At 38.7% G+C, this 17,258-nt stretch overlaps 1 protein-coding gene across 2 annotated transcripts in view; it reads right to left on the bottom strand.

Annotated features, from left to right (window-relative positions):
* The window catches only part of LARS (leucyl-tRNA synthetase), a 33,886-nt gene extending 16,652 nt beyond the window's left edge, over positions 1-17,234 (bottom strand). Inside the window, exons 1-19 of one of the 2 annotated variants that reach the window (XM_010578779.1) lie at positions 17,161-17,234; positions 15,653-15,771; positions 12,212-12,299; positions 11,467-11,547; positions 10,881-11,021; positions 9,588-9,749; positions 8,783-8,895; positions 8,314-8,377; positions 7,716-7,783; positions 7,143-7,368; positions 5,950-6,037; positions 5,770-5,846; positions 5,050-5,103; positions 3,913-4,053; positions 3,199-3,276; positions 2,169-2,254; positions 2,024-2,089; positions 1,847-1,929; positions 1,046-1,184 (exon numbers count right to left, since the gene is read on the bottom strand). In XM_010578779.1, coding sequence (XP_010577081.1) covers positions 1,046-1,184; positions 1,847-1,929; positions 2,024-2,089; positions 2,169-2,254; positions 3,199-3,276; positions 3,913-4,053; positions 5,050-5,103; positions 5,770-5,846; positions 5,950-6,037; positions 7,143-7,368; positions 7,716-7,783; positions 8,314-8,377; positions 8,783-8,895; positions 9,588-9,749; positions 10,881-11,021; positions 11,467-11,547; positions 12,212-12,299; positions 15,653-15,771; positions 17,161-17,166 — 1,880 coding nt within the window. In that variant the 5' untranslated portion in view covers positions 17,167-17,234. Of the gene's footprint in view, positions 1-1,045; positions 1,185-1,846; positions 1,930-2,023; positions 2,090-2,168; positions 2,255-3,198; positions 3,277-3,912; positions 4,054-5,049; positions 5,104-5,769; positions 5,847-5,949; positions 6,038-7,142; positions 7,369-7,715; positions 7,784-8,313; positions 8,378-8,782; positions 8,896-9,587; positions 9,750-10,880; positions 11,022-11,466; positions 11,548-12,211; positions 12,300-15,652; positions 15,772-16,695; positions 16,984-17,160 lie in introns of those variants that run through there. The other variant, XM_010578781.1, reaches the window with a different exon arrangement.
* Between the last annotated feature and the right edge of the window lie 24 nt (positions 17,235-17,258).

Raw genomic sequence — 17,258 nt, 5'->3', positions numbered from 1 at the left:
TGCTTGGGAACTGACTGGGCATCAGTTGGTGAGTGGTGAGCAACTGCATTGTGCATCACTTGTTTTGTACATTCCAATTCTTTTATTATTGTTGTCATTTTACTATTGCTATTATTATCATTATTATTTTCTTCCTTTCTGTCCTATTAAACTGTTCTTATCTCAACCCACGAGTTTTACTCCCCCCCCCTCCGCAGTTCTCTCCCCCATCCCACCGGGTGGGGGGGGAAGTGAGCAAGCGGGTGCGTGGTGCTTAGCTGCTGACTGGGGTTAAACCACAACATTTTGTAAGAATCTTTACTTCGGAAATGTTTTTCAGATTAGTTATAGCATCAAAAAAGGTAAGTTCCAGTTCCTGTGTGTAAACTACTCCAGAAAATAGTTCATAAAACATGCAGAATTAGAGCATAAGATTCAAGGCAAGATTGGAAGTGTTTTAGTACAACTCATCTGGAATTGAAAAATCTCATCTCTCTGATATGTCACTGAAAGTCCACCACCACTCCAACCAAGAGGTCACAGAGCAGTCTTCAGAGGTATTTTGGTACAAATGCCTTCTGCCTCTTACTTTGAAGGCTTCCATGTAAGAGTTGTGCATAAAAGACGGTTCTAAGCTTCTAAGAGAGTTACGAACCTTTAATACAGTGACAAAAACTAAGGGCTAATCATGCTCACTTTATAGTTGCAAAGCAGTCTCAATAAGCAGAGACTTCAGCAGCCACCGAAACCAACCACTCAAAAACACCTGGCAAGGACCATTTCAAGGCAAGTCAAACAACAATTAAAAAAGGTAATATAACTCTGCATACAGTTCTGCTTTCAGGGACATTCCTCCTCTCTCTCTGGCCACCATACTCCTTTTTCTTTTCTTATTTCCCTTCTGCAGATTTGCTGTAACTTAGCTAACAGCAGTTAAGTTTTAACAAAGATGCTTTTTAAACACAAAAGCAAAGAATCAGCCTCCTTGGCAAGTCTTTGTCAAGAACAATTCAGGAGATAAGCACACCCAATTAAACAAGAAAACTTAATGATTCACTCTCCCTACCCAATGCCTAGAGGAGATTCTCCTTGGCCCCTCAGGTTACCTCCCTGTAACAGATGGGCCACTGTGTAATAGGCCATGTAGATAGTTGAGTCAGAGAGAGACTCTATCAGCCACTGCTCATCCCAAGGTAACCGGGTACCTAGAAGAGATGGAAGTCAGGTATCAGATGCAGTCACAATCATGCCTACTAACAAGCATGACACTCAAGCATACATAAGCAGTTTATGACTTTCAGTGGAACATATATATATACACACACATATATACACGAAAGTACTCATGCTTATGCTTTTAAAAATCCTTTTTTTAAAAATTCAACTTAGGCATCTGAAAATTTTATTAAAGAGAAAATACTTGCTATTTTTATAGTCAGCTTCTTAGCACAACTGTCAAACAAATTTCAACTCATGATCATTTGCTGTGTATTATAATGAAGTTATAACAGCTGTCCCACGTCATAAGCTACATAAAGTGAAGGCTAGTCAGAATTTAAGAACACCCAAGAAATGGTATTAGTTCCTTCTTCTGAGGTCCCTTGCAAATCAATGGCCCAGGCAAAAAGCTACAAGAGGTGCTGCACAGAATCACTGTAGTAATGCAAAAATAAAATAACCGCTGGCCACATGCATTTTCAAGAAACTGTGCCTTCTCTGGGATGCTGGGTCAAGATGCAAGTTGGCTAAATCTGTTCTACACTTACCTATACCATTTTGGATTCTAGATAGCACTTAAGCCTTCCAAGCGAAGTGACGAGTACCATCCTCATGAAGCACTGAGTGAGAAAAGGAGTGTTTTGCCTACCTAAGCCATATGTCCTGGAGCATGCATGCTCTTGTAGCCAGCCTAGAGCAGCTTCAAAATTTCTCCTAGTCTCTTCACAAAACCTGTAAGAAATAAGCTATTACTCCTCTCAGCCCTTAGACCACCACCACCAGTAGCAAACGATCACTCCCCTTTATATCCGCTTTTATAACTTACGTCTCTAGAAGTTTCAAGCACTCTGATGCCTGTTTCTTCCAGTTCACTTCACCATAATCTAAATACCTACAGTCAGGAAAAGTTTATTGTAATAAAGCAACCCACATTGGCAGTAACTTTATAACTACAGCTTTACTTCCCTTACCACTGATCACAAAGAGCCACGACACATTCATCAGCAGACCTCGACATAACTTGTTTCTCAGGTTCCATATAAATCATGGCTTCGTCCTAAGAGTGGACAGGGCAATAAAAGCTAAGATTTAAGTATTTAGCAAAGTCTTGAAAAATCCTCACATCTTACTAAAAATCATCCTCTCTGTTCCAATCTGTTTTACAGCTTTTATTGCATGGCTTTCATCAATGCACAGGCTCTCTGCCGCAGTATTCACTTTAGTAAAATGAGGGCAACAATTGACTATGTACTTCTCTGAGGTATCAGTTCACATAATTTTGTAAAGAATGTCTCCATGCATGACAAAAAGGAGGACAGAAGCACAAAATATTACTCATTGACTACGCCCCTAGTGATTAAAACAGCTACTAGAAAACCCTGGGGGACAGAGGGAGTGGGGAAGGTAAAGAAAAATAGAACAATGAGCTTTAATTCTACCTTTACAAACCACATATTCTGATGCAGGATGAAGCATTATATTATAATCTGAACATAACAATGCTGCAACAACAAGGGAATATTGACTAAATAACTGAAGCTTCTCCCACACTTCCAGTCCTCATCAGGAAAATCTTATTAAAGAGATGACATGATCATTGTTCATTTACTACTATTCCCTCTCTGCATGATGAGCCCCACAAATGGGGTGTTTGCACATCACAGATATCCTTTATTGGCAGGCTTGAAAAAGACTGACAATTCAGATCCTAGACTTTCAGTATCTTCCCAACCATATCAAAGATTAAATCAGACGACCAGAATATTTCCTAGACAAGGTGATGGGATGAAGCAGGGAATAAGAGGTCTCTAAAGTTATTCATCCCACTTTGTCCAAGAACACAAGGTTCTTCTTTTAGCAGTATTTCGTACTCTGTAGTGATCCAAAGCACCACTAAGAGGACTGCAGAACCAAACCAGAAAGGTTTCTTTAGCAACTCAGCTACTGTGAAAAGGACAAAATGGATCACTTAGAAGAAGCTGTGTGCATACTACCACATACATTATCCACCATCATCTTCTGAATAAGTTTCTTGACATCTTGAACTTTTTGTCCTTTGAATCCATCCACCAACATTACCTGTAAAACATGGGTCACAGGACTTGATTTTTTTTTTAAATTAACAAGAAATAGGTGCAATAGCTGTTTAGATCAACATAAAGAAGTAGCAGTTACTGCAATCTTTGACATGCAAAAAATAGGAATAAAGGAGTTTTTTCATTAAATACAGTCATCTTTACCCAAAATGAGTTTGTATACATGTCAGCAGGCAATCGAACACAGACAGAAATAAACATTGTTGCCAGCTTACAAGAAAATAGCTGAGGAATACATCACAGTAAGCCACCACACAAGTAAAGACAGGAGGAAAAAAAGAAAAAAAAAAACACCACCCAAAAAACCCATACCAATACATTGTTCTCTTCATATCAGTTTCCAAATCAATACTTGTAACAAAATTGATCAACTCCCCAGAAAGTGATCACTTGCTAGGAAATCAGATTACAAATCTCAGTTTGCAGTCATACGTTCCTCCATTCTCTTTCAATTCTACGTAACTCCTCCAACCGCAGAACCTGCCTGCAAGAGAAACCTAAACAAAAAAAAACCCTCCCTCTTTTTGCAGCCTTCTTTTTACTGTCTATCTTTATCCACTTTTTTTCCTCCTAATCAAACTCAGCAAGATAACAGTCATGAAAATCTTTTATTACTTACTCCCTCATAAAATCCTTTCAGGTACACTCTCTCCTTGGCCTCAGCAAGCTTCTCTCTGTCATTCTGGCTCTGGATTTTAAGCTCATCACAGACTAATGGAGCACAAAGGTTGCCATAGCCTGGAATTTCAATGATGGGCACCTGAGAATTAACAAAACAGCATCAGATATTCAGTTCAAATTATCTCAATGTCATAAAATCTACACAAAGATTTGCTTCCCAGATTTCACAAGTTTCACTAGAAGTGATGCATTGAACAAAACAGAGACAAGTATATTTTGCTTGGTTTGCAGTCCCTAGGCTGATACAGGAGTTTGAACCAGAGATTATGAAGGGGAAAAAAGGCAGTGACTAGTTACCTGAAAGTGTTTGTGGTGCATGGTATCTTGGGCAAAAGCAGTATTAACCAAAGAACCCTAATGGCAGCAGAAGCAGGTGCTAGGTCTATGTCAAACTTCTTTCTACTGCATCGTGCTACTCTGTCTGTAAATTTGCAGCATCTAATATTAATCAGGTTATGAAGTATTGTTGCAATTCCACTCATCAAATCAAAAATCCCTGGCAGTCCCCAGTGTGACTCCTGATCTGCCCTCCTACAAGCAATAACCTGGTTTTGTCTCCTGACATGACACCAGTACCAAGTTGTACCATTACCAAAGCTAGCACGCGGAAGCAAGGGTAGTGCAGAATATTGGGAAGGCTCTACCTGTAACCTATGTTTTTCTAATGAAAATTGATTCAGCCATGAGTCTGCATTAATAGTAAAGGACTTTAACTCTTTGCATAAGAACAGATAGAATAATCATCTGCCCATTAAGGCTGTAAGTTTTAATCAACCAACAGGTTATCAGTAGAATGATGCAACCCATTCTCCAAAATAGCAATTACCACAAAAATTAATACTTTCCTTTATCTCTGAAGTATAGCATAGAATAACGAATCTTGGTTGCAACCCCTAACATGCCAAATATTACAACTACAGCAAAACATGCAAACTTTACTTTAAACTTTTCAGCTCTTTCAGCTGAGGACTTTAAATAGAAAATCTGGAAAAGGCAAGCACAGTTCTTGGTACATTTCTCATCCATTAATACAAAGCCATGTGTACTGCAGATGGACACATTTGGGTGTACTTACTGGTTCAAACGGCAGGACCATTTCATCTTTGATGCCATACTTCACTCTCAAAGCCTTTGAAAGTTAGAAAAAAAATGCAATATGGATAGAAGAAAAATCTTCTAGATTTAAAGGGTTTTATCCATTCATAGGGTCTTTTGTACATAATATTTTATTGTAAAGCAGACAAAGCCACTTCCCTGCCTTCCCACCATTTCTCACACCTGAGTTTAATCCCCATCTCATTTTCAGGTGATTGTTTGTCATAACTGTCCACATTTTTAAGAGGGGAAAAACCAATATTGCTCTACTCTGAAAGTGAGCTGGACAGAAATTCAATAGCCAGGGATAGCTCTTTAGACGCTGATGTACTCTTGAAGCTGTAATAACAACAGCTATGTTAAGTCTCATTTCAAATTGATACAGATGTCTTAATCTCATTTCTGGAACTCAATTCCACAACAGGAATTTATTTCTATTTCACTGGTACTCTTCACTACCTTAACATGCAGCAGAAGTTACATGATCCTCATCCAAAACTCTTCTTGAAGTCTGAGAATAAACATCTGTCCCAGCCCAGCTGGTTTTAACTTCATTTATTTTTAACTACTTTGATTTCAAGTTAGAGATGGCAAAACACCAATCAAAGGGAGTTTCATTTTACCCACTGGATATCCACTTCTGACCCTCCACACTATGGAAAGGAAACAGAAACAGAAGCAATTCAGTTAACAGACTGACCTGTTTTTTTTTCAAATCTCTCAGCGCTGCAATGTCATCCGGAGAATCAGAGGGAACACTTGTTACCACTCCAGTTCCTTGACAAAGAAAAAGATACAACAGATAGAAAGATTAACCAGCACATATTGAATGCACAGCGTGCATCAAACAGGCTTTGGCAAGATGCTGTTGTAAAGTTACCTTTATCTTCCTTGATTGTGAGCATGGGAAGAGCATATATAACTTTGTAGGTGGTGAGAGGTGCCAAAAGTGCAGCACCAAGAATCTCCTATGTGGGACAAAGGAATAACATTACAATAAATAGCACTTTTTCAGCCTAGCTGTGTAAGCTCTCCTGGCAGATATTCTTTAAATTTGCTGGCATTCCTTACATATTACAAACAAATAAATTGGAAAAAAAAATAGTTAAGACAAGGAGGAATTACACAGGAAAAGAAAGCATGTACCACTTAAGACAGTATATGGACTATTTACTGGTAGAAAAGTCAGATACCAGATAATATAGAGAAAGCAAAACTACTAAAGTATAGAGTTGGAAAGACAGTAAGCAGAACAGTTTGTCTCCAAATATCTGAAGCACATCAGCATCAAGACAGGCAGAATTAAGAAGCTAGAGTCAAAAGCCGGATTAAACAAAGGCAGGAAAAGAATTTCATCAAGACCATTTATGCACTGACAGGAGGTAGTCTAGATGTTGCAGTTGTCTTCTACCTCTCTAATCTGCTTGAATTCACATCATGTCTACTAACAAAGAAACAAAAACTGTATTTTCTACTTCATCCTTCAAAGCAGGATCAAGAAAGATGATGACAAGTTTTAGTGAATGGAAATCGAGTGATGTAAAGAGCAAGAAGGTGCTTTCTGTTAGGATGAACAAATGCCACTAACTACACTTTACTCAAAGCACAGAAGTTAAGGAAAACTAATATCAAAACCACTAATATTCAGCTACTAAGATAAGAAAGCTTCATTCACAAAGATGTAATGGAAATGTCAGCATCAACAAAAAGCCTTTTTCACAAAACCCTTCCCAGCTATTACTTTTTTCTGTCCTTTCCATTCCTCGTAGAGAAGTCATCACTCTTCCCAGCATGCAGAAAAATGTCACTTAAAACCATTCACGCATCACATAATGCTAAGGCAATAGTAATGCATTTGTCCACAGGTAAGTGCATCAGCTTAATCTCCCAGTAGTAGCTGCAGCTCAGCTGCCAAGGAAGCTGTCTTCTGCTTGCTTTTTTAGTCACTAAACACTCCAAAATTTTTGTAATAGTTCCTATATTTCCTTTGTAAATAGAATTCTATCATCACCTTTGTAAGTATAAGCTTCACAGGAATAGATAAGCCTGACCAGCAAGCTGCAAGATGCTTACTTCTCCCATCAGCTCCTTGACAACAGGTACGACTCCATTATCTTTTGTAAAGCCCTGGTAGGACATATTCCTGGCAGCTCTTTGGGTACAGATAAAAATATCCCCATTCACAGTTTCAAAGCCGATGTACTTCATATCTGGGCGAACCCAGCAGTTAGTCTGTCCAAACATGGTCTCTGGTCTGAGCGTAGCAGCCACCAAGAAGATATTTTTTCCTCTTAGGCCACTGGGGGGAAAAAAGTAATTCATAAGTCACCAAAATAAAAACATTTAGGATAATACAGAACATGCTTTTAAGCTAATATGAACTTTTAAGTAACATTTCCTAAGGTATGAAAGTGGGTCATTAAGTTCTTTGTGGGTTTTGAGATTTTCTTTTTTTTTTTTTTTTTCTAATTCAAGCTCCACACAGACTAGTGAATAGAGCAGCTCAAAACAGAGACCAAGCCTTTGAAGTGACAGAAGTAACAGGGTGAAATTAAATTCTGCATTAGGCAAAACAGATTGTCTAATTTAATGGTCACTTCTGGCCATAAGATAGAACCTATTTGCCGTTACAAATTCAAGACCTACCTTAATTTCGTGGGATAAGGATCTAACACCTTCATTTTTATTAGCGTATATTCTTGAGGCCCGACACCCTACAATTCACATAAACAATGCAGCAATCAATACATGACAGACACAAGCAGTAAAGAAAATAAATCCCAGTCTGTAGTAGGCTAACCCAAGCACTATTTAAGGTACTGATGCTTTCTTCAAAGTCAGTCATATTTCCATTGATCCAAATGACTGTTTACTAAAATGCATACTGGAGAGAGAGGTTATACTTTATTCCTACATCCAAAAATTTACTCATCATAGCCACTATCTCAGCAATATATAAATTAATAACAGCTTATTTGTTTTGTTTCAACAGATAGATAATGATATGATGTAGTGATGCTGCTGGCACAAATTGCCAAATAATCACAGAAAACAGCTACAATTGAAAATACTATCCATAGTTCAAGACAAATATTCTCAATAGAGTTCGTTCAGTTTTTACATGTACTGACAACTGAGAACCAATAACTGTACAAAATACATTTCGCTCCAACATACAATTTATTTTTCCATTCAGTACTTAAAAGAATAAGCAATGCATAAAAATCACAGTTAAAAATATTACCTCTCCTGTTTGCCTGTCATGATCCATGCAAGGCTGTCCATCTTTTGGAGAATAAATTGTGTATCTAGAAAAGGTATGTTCTAATTTAGTAGCAAATACAATAATATGTAGACCAAAAGAAAAAAAAATCTTTATGAAAAAGAGACCTCTTAAGGGTATTTTCAAAATTCATGTAAATCTATTTCCACCAATGTCAACGTCCAGTTTTTGCAAGAGCTTTCAGTATCGGCCATATTTTGCTTTGAGTTGGTGTCCATGGAAAAAATAAAACAGGAACACAATCTCATACACTTCGGTAGCACAATAAACACACTACTTCATCCTGCCTAGTAGAGCATTTGAAATGAAAGGATTCTAGTTTAATGTGAGTTATAAGCACGTTCTAGAAATGTGTCATAGGGTTCTGTCCTTAGTAAAGCTGAGCTTATCCATATTCACAATAAACTCAAGAGTTAAGTGGTAGGCTTACCGTTTCCCAAACTTAATCTTATTTCTTTCCTTTAATGTAAGAAATTGCCATCGTACAAAGGAATCATAGTAAGGATTAACATCTGTAGTAATGAAAGAACGCCTCCAATCCACCTGGAAACGTGTAAGAGTCTCCAGTAAGTAAATACAATAAAGAAATTCAAGGAACCTCACAATAGCAAAAATATTATTTTAAAAACAAAAACAAGTTTCTCTCTGAAAAGAGAATGCAAGTACATATCACACAAAGTGTGCATGCTTAAAAACATAACTGCAGTCTGTATGTGCATGGCCTTTGAGACCTGAGATATCAAAGACTCAGGGCCCCATCCGCTGACTGAATTTTAGAGATTTTGCAGTAGTTTTAATCAACCACTCAAGCTAAATTTCAGCACTACCTTGTTTCATAATCTCTATCATTCTTCGTTTTTAAAAATCTGTTGTCAGTAGGACAAGTATCTTTATTTAATATCACATCATTACTCTTCCTAAAACTACTGTCAATACTGACTACTGAACAGTTATCTAATACAGAAAGAAGAAGTGAAAGTCATAATTTCTTTATTCAATTCTTCTTTCCAGTTGTGATCATTGCATAGGGTATAAGCCCCATATAATAAAGCCCTTAATTATCACCCAAGACTATTAAAATGTTAAATGAGTAATTTCATAAATACCAGAAACACTTCTAGAATAATGTTGGTATTATGCAGAAAATCTTCTCAAAGGAGGGGCAGCATATTCCTGGACATAACAATACAAGTATGGCTGCTTGCATAATTGAGTTTTAGATTTCACACAGTTACCTTCAATCCCATGCTTTTCAGATCCTGAACAGCAAGGGGAGGGAAATAATCTAGCCAATGCTCAGCTTCAGAAAAACTGACTACTTCTTCATCAGAAAGACCCAAAGACTTCATGATTCCCCACTGGTATTTGGAAGAGCCAGTCTTGGCAGCAGCCTTGCTCTGAAAGGACAACTGTGATTAGGAAAAAGTGCACGTTCTTGTATTCACGATAGCTTTATACGCTCGAGAACATTTTTCTCTATTAATGTTACAATTTCTATTTCCAGATATAGAATACAAGTATTCCAGCATCCTTTCCCTAGCAGTGAAGATTAATGATTAGTTTCTGATCCACACTATTTCCTAGCTCGTATTCAACTGTACATACAGTAATCCTCCTCTTTTCAACTGTTACATGCTTAGATCTATCTGATACATAAGGGTGTGCCATGACAAGCTGGCAAGAAATGACCAGTTCACCAAGGTCCTGGTCAAACAAAATGGCTGTTTTCACCATGAAAAGGTGGAGCAGTCCTGCACTATAGCCTTGTATCAAAAACATTTTCTGCTGTTACTTTGCTCATATTACTTTTTCCTTCAACTATCTTATGTCTCTACCCAACAGCAACTTACTACCCACAAGAGTAGGCAAGATCACATCTTCTGTTGATGTAGAGCAGACAGAATCCCAAATCTAATGCTTCCAGTGTGACAAACCCTTTAGCATACGTAAACAATATACATAAGAACATCTCTAAATTTTTCCTAGATGTGACTTTTTTCCTTGCTTTGTGATACTCCCAAAATCATAAATCTCATTTAAATACCTGATAAGCCAAAATAGTTCAGATGATTTTAAGTAGCGTATCTAGCCAGAATAGGCCAGATACCAATTTACAAGACAATAATCAGCATAGTAGGTATATATATCCCCTACCTCTGAGAAAGCAGGGTTAATTCCTACAACTTGTTTGTGAATGCTTTGTGCAGAAGAAAAAAAAAAAGAAAAAAAAAGAAAAAAGAAAAAAATCAGAATATTACCCTGGATGATCCCATTTTTCTCAGGAAACTGTTAAATAGTGCACCAGCTCACCATTAAGATTTCATGCATTAAAATGATATCCTGCAACCATGCGGTTGACGTATTTTTCTCCAAGTCTACCTTAAAATTACCCAGCTATCTTGGAAAAAACAATCAAAATATTTGTATCACAGGTTTCTCTGAGTGTGAAGGAGGAAAAACCCATAATGCATACTTTGAAGCTTTAAGAGCACAGCTACCAATCCAGAAAATCTTTGTTTAAAGTTTACCTTTTTGCCTTTCGCTTTGTCTTTGATGATAATTTCTTCTTCTTTTTTAGCAGAATTTTCTTCCTCTTCTTCCTCCTCATCAGGAAATTCAGGTGGACAGCCATATAATTCCATTTCTCTTTTTAGCTTATCTGCACAAGCCTAAATAGAGTTATTGGTGGTCTATCAGCACTTTTCTGTGGCAACTGCTTCAATCACAGCTAAGGAGTGCTTTTTACTGATAACACTTTGCATTTCGCTATAATGCTTTAAACTTTTTCTGGACATTGCACTGAATTCTAGGAGACCTTGCAACTTCAAGAATGCCTGCCGTGGCAGGAAGAGGTTTATAGTGAGGATTTTCATTTTGCAAATGAAAAAATATAATAGGTAAACTTATGTTTTAAAGCATTTCATTTTCTATAAAGTAATAATGTATAGCTCAAGCACAACACATCTTTACTACAAATTCAGGTTCCAAATCACAGTCTTGATGAATTTTTTAATAAATTAACATGGTGATTGGGATGGACAGTAAGCAACGCTTTAAGAAGTCTTAAGTATAAAAAACATTAGAAAAAGCCCTCAGTAACTCAAAACATCTTACCTTTATAGGCATCCCAGTGCAGTGTAGACCAAATGGAAACAAGCAATTCTTTCCCTTTAGCCTCTGGTACCCAACTGCAAACTATATAAAGTGAAAAAATGAAACAGATGAAACAAGAACGGCATAAGGCTAAACTAGCACCCTTCCCAAAAAATAAGTGCACTTCCTTCTTTAACATGAAACTACTGAAAGACAGATGAATGCAGTCAACAACATCTAGGAAGCTAATTAACAGAAAAGAAGGTGAAGCTAAGTTTTGTTATCAGGTCTGCCGCTGCTTGGCTGCGTAAGTACAAGCTTTCCTAATTTTCAGGGGGTTGTTTTTGACTAGAGAAGAATGGGTGCAAAGAAGAGATCGATTTTGTGGAATCCTATCCGCTAGTACCTAAAACCTGTTAACACACAGGTAACACAGCACGGTATTCACAAACAAAAGGGACAATAAGATTTCTTGTTAAGTTTGTGCCATTTAGCAGCAATCCTTCAAAATCTTGGCAAATCTGAAAGAACAAATAGAGGAAACACCTGGAGTCTAGTCCCCTAGAACTAGAAAAAGTGATGAGTGGCATTTCTCTTCAACCAGTAATATTTCCAGTGAAAATATGGGAAAAAAAAATGGAGCTTCGAATAACTCACTATTGAATCTATAAATTAACAAGGCATTCTGTTAGTTCCAAATTTAACTGCAAAATTAGCATTTGTTCTAGAGTAGTATTTAAAGGTATTAGCAAAAGAAAATTTTTACCTCACATTTAGATAAAGAAAATGTGTGTCCCAGGTGAAGGCGGCCATTCATGTAGGGATAAGGAAAGGTAACAAAGTACTTTCCTTTGCTGTGAAGAAATTCGAAGAATTAAAACATGTAATTAGCTTTTAAAATGACCATCAGAAGATGCACAAGCAAAACAGTTAACTGATATGTTCAGCTATTATCAGCCCACAGTGACATTAAAATAATATTTTCCCTGCCAGTAACATGAGTCTTTGATTTTAAAGAACTGATATACTAAAAGGTTTTATCATCTTTAAAAAAAAAAAATTAAAAAAAATCAACACACACCACAAAAGAAAAAAACCACATAGTTTTGACGTCACAAAGAAACTTTCAAATAGCTATAACATCTTCCCAAAGGTAACAAATTCTAATCCTGCTTCTCTAAATTAATTACTGCAAAGGCTTAAAGTCAATTAATTATGTTATTAATCTCCCACAGTTATTTAATCTCCCACTGTCTGAGTTCAGATTTTTTAGTGGCACACTGTAAATAATTACTCATTTCACAGGGATATATTGTTGCACAGTATATTATGTTGTTGTAACCTGACCTCTCAAAGCAGCTAAGATAATTTCTAGATCTTTAGGACATTGTAAATTTCTACCTGCACCTTTGCACTCTACTTCCTGCTTGTCTTTTCCCCTTCAGACACTACCACTGATGTATAAACGTGCATAAATAAAGGCCAAGTAATTGGTTTGCTTGCAATTTAGGAAGCTGCCACCTGTTAAACCACTTTAGTTATTATCTTGGTTTAGAGTTTGACTTTCCCACACAAGAAATAACTAACCTCACATTGCCGAGGTCACTGCTTTTTCAGTCAGAGACCTACCCAAAGGACTAATGCTGTTCCACAAGGAAGCCCCTCTCTACGAAGAGCATTGATCATACTGATCTGAGAGGAATTATGCTCCCACACATGCTAAGCATTTCCAGAGGTTCTGTCTTAAACAAGTTTCTCGGGGTTACTCTAGGGCAGAAATAAAACCAAGAGTTAAATGGTCTTTCTTAATGCCGCAGTACGTTCCCTTCGCCCATGAAATGCGCTTCCCCCCAGCAGCTCTGCTCTCTCCCTTCCTCGGGCCGCGACCCTTACGGTCCTGAGCAAGCGTGACCAAGGCAAGCCCGAAGCTGTCCCCCCATCAGTTCACTCAAGCAGCACTGCATCTACCACCAGGGAAGCCCGTTGTGACAGATAAAGGGATGGAACGTAACATTAGAGCTTGGTAGCTGCTCAGGCACTACGGCAGACTGTATCTGCCATGTGGAAAGCAAACAAGAGACCAAACCAGTGCTGCACGTGCCTGCCATTTTAGAAGAACCAATTTCAGAAAGCTGAGAACAATTATGAAACCAACCAGGTGGGAGAAAATTTAAGCAAAGAAATAAGCACCATCTACAGTCAACAGACAGCAGCTCAGGAATATTTCACCGTAAGACCAGAAAGCCACTATCAAAGCAAAATGTTGTGTTGACCAAAACCAGCACCAATTAAAAGCAGAATGCTCTATAAAAAAAAAATTCCTTAACTAACAACTAAGAAAAACACGGTAAAATTCACAGCAGTTCAAATTAATTAGAAAAGGCAAATACCAAAAAAGAAAAACCCAGATAAACCTCAGTACAGATTCACACATGAAGATGATGTCAACAAAAGAGTTTTTTCTTTAACAAAATAAACAAAGGCAATCCTACCAATGGCATTATTACATGGAAAGAGCAGAAAACAAGAGACAGTTCAGACACAGTCCCTCTAGAAACACAGTGAAATTACATTAACAGAGGAAGCTTCAAGCAAAGAAGCAGAAATACAACAAATGCAGTGACTGGAACTGAAGTCAGAGAACTTCATAATTAATAAAAAACTTTAGATAATAAAAAAATAAATCAGGAACAGTGTTAGCCATTAAAACAACCTGAGAAGTTCTGTGGTAGAATCCCATTCTTTTTAAATAAGGGTTAGATTTTTTCCTAGGGAATCTCCTCTAGTTCAAGCAGGAATTATATCAAAGAATTTTTTAAGTCTGAGTTTTGGAAAAGGCCAACCACATCTCTCCTGGCCCATTTTCTTTGAATAACTGTGATCTTTAATAATGATACAGATATTCCTGCTATCACTTTCCCAGGATTGAGCGTTGCATGAATAGCCAGAGATCCCTTACAGCAATTCCATCTACATCATAGTAGAGCTTTACCAGCTCAATCCAAGAAAAAACACTGTAAGTAAAGCCTCCTCCTGGCACACGATGAAATCCCACTGTGACTACGTAAGGACTGACCACAGAAACGTTCTGCCAGCATCATCTCTCTCTCTCTCTCCTCCGAGGAAGCTTTTACTAATATCAGCTATTTTATAAAAATAAATAGAAGACAAAACCCTGAAATAAATACTTGGCATTTTAACTAGAAGTATAAGAACATCAGTTCAGCAAAGCAGCTTTTTCTCCATTTATAAGGTGGTCACATGTTACCATGATAAACACTGAGATTTCATATTAAATCGCTCCATATAGTAAAACTGACCTACTACTTTCATTTTCGGTCAGAAACTAAGTATTAATTATAGCCTTAAATTTCAACCTGTAATATAGCAAATACTTAAAAGCACAGATTGCATTTCTTTTAAGTGAAAAAGGAGTTCTACAGTGTGAGCAAAACACCCCCACGCAACAGTTTTTATTACACCTCCTAATTTTGCATTCAAATCTTCTGACCCGTTTGGGTCCTTCACTCTTTACTCAGTCCTGGAACTTATTTTGCTGGAGCTGCAGATCACAACAGAAGTGCAAACTGAAGGTCTATGACTAACAAGGTAGCGGGACAAACTTCTGCAATACAGTTCATGTATGAAAAGAAATCACAGCACCTCACCTGAGGAACAGTAATGATCACATGCCTGGCCTTGATCCACTTCTACACAAAGTAAAACAGGTTGGCCTACACCAGGACCCAAGATATTTGTTTAATAATTTTCTTTTCTCAGTGAAGCAGAGCAAGTACACACCTTCCTCCAGAGAAAGGAGTGGTCCTTTCTAACTGGGAGGGTAAAAGCCCTCCCACTAGTAAGGGCTCAGGCATCCCATTAAGAAGTATCCTCCATGTCCAAGAGTAGAAGTCACCAAAGAGAATCCATTTTTAAAATCTCAGAGGGTACTGATACTACCAAGGAATGAGAAGGCGGCTTTTTTCATCCTAATGGAACTTGCCCAACACATGTACACCACTGCTTTATGTTATCAGCTATGGAAATGCCAACTTAATGCATAAGCAAGTACCTCCAGGTGATCCAAGAACACTATTCATTCAAAAGAGGCACTTTTTTTCCCCCCTGGGTTTTGAAGGAGAAAAGCTCCCCTGAAAAGAAATTTCAAGCAGTTAAAGACACAACCTGTTAAAAAATGTAATGATACCTCTTTTGGTTCTGCCTATCTGAAGCATCAATCTCAAAGACTCGCTCATCATCCCACTTTTGCTGGACCTCTTTCTCAATTTTCTTCAGGAAATCGACTTTTGCTGTCCCTTTACGTTCCTGTTAAACGGAAAGAAGAAAAGTCTGGCTGAATGGATTACTAAATACAGAACCGTAACATATTATAGACAAATCCTAAACCCCTTTTGTTACAGGCAAGCATTTCTCTGGACTCCATAACACTGCAGCATAATCTCACAACAAAGAATCATTAACGTGATCAATGATCAGGCCATGTAAATGCGTATCCTTGAGATTCAGCCTTCTGAGACAAGATCTAAAATCTGTAAGGAAAGCATTTGCCAAGGCAAAGGACCATCGTAGCCAACATAACACACACACAGTAACAAACTGAACGTTTTACCAATAACTTAACAAATTCAGAGGTGTCTGAATTGAGGAGAGAGGAGTGGATATAAATTGTAAGTGAAAAAAACCACCATGGAATTCTGGTTTTGTTCCAGACTCTTCATAAACCCCATGTAATGTTTCTTCATCTTGCTATACACTAAGTAGGAATAGTACTTCCTACACCAGAAGAGTCTGGCATACAAGTCGACTCTAACTGTAGTTCACAAAGAGAGTTCTTCAGGTAAAGTAAATTCCACTGGTGTTTAAGCACCACCATTAAGTGTTAAACATTCCCTCTCTTTATTCTTTTCTCACACAACATATTGCAAGCGTTAAAGGATACACACACTACAGATACCACAGTCCTAAAGCTTGACATTCACAAAGTTTGAGGGTCTGGGTTTTTTCCCCCCAAGATCAAGGCACTACTAAGGTATTTGGGGCAGAAGTTGAACCTACCTTTACTCACATAAGCAAACATAAATCTGATTAACAATAAAAGTACTACAGCAAACCTCAAAACACCTTTAAGAGAAAAGCAAAGATATTATGGTAATTTAATGAAAGGTTCTAACTCATGCCAGGAAGTCTAATCACTAGTCTCTTGTTCTCCTGAGGTACTGCATCATTCACCTTGGCGTGGCTCCACCATTTTACTCATTGTTATGCCATCTGTAAAACCACGAAACTAGCTGCTGAAAGTCGTTTGGGCTTTCGAAGCGTCTGTCAGCCGAGTAAGCTGCCCAGACATACTGCCTACCGGCACCGGCGGCTGACCCGACTTGGAAACAACCAAAGACAGCTAGAGACGGCCAGGCCCCCACCGCCACCCCTCCGAGGGCAGGCCTGCCCCTCAGGATCGCTCTCCTGCAGCTCCACACACCGCAGAACCGCGCCGGGAAGCGGAACGGCCCCGCTAGCGGTGAGGGGACCGCGGGGAGCCCGGCCACCGGCGCCGGGAGGCGGCCGGTCCCACGCTAAGGGGCCGCGGCCCCCGGACGGACACTGCCGCACACACCCCACCGCGAACCGCGGCCCCAGAGCGGGACCCACCGCGCCGGGCCGAGCCCGGAGCTCTCGCTCCGCGTCCGCACTCACCGCCATGCTGCTGGGCCGCCGCGCCTGACGGGAGACACAACGCCCCTCCCATCAGCGGCGGGGCGGGACCAGGCTGTACCAAGGCGGCGGTGGCCGGG

This window comes from Haliaeetus leucocephalus, unplaced genomic scaffold, assembly GCF_000737465.1.
Source record: "Haliaeetus leucocephalus isolate CR32 unplaced genomic scaffold, Haliaeetus_leucocephalus-4.0 Scaffold656, whole genome shotgun sequence".
NCBI classification, from domain to species: domain Eukaryota; kingdom Metazoa; phylum Chordata; class Aves; order Accipitriformes; family Accipitridae; genus Haliaeetus; species Haliaeetus leucocephalus.
Note: the sequence above shows the minus strand (reverse complement) of the source record. Positions and strands in the feature narration are given on the sequence as shown.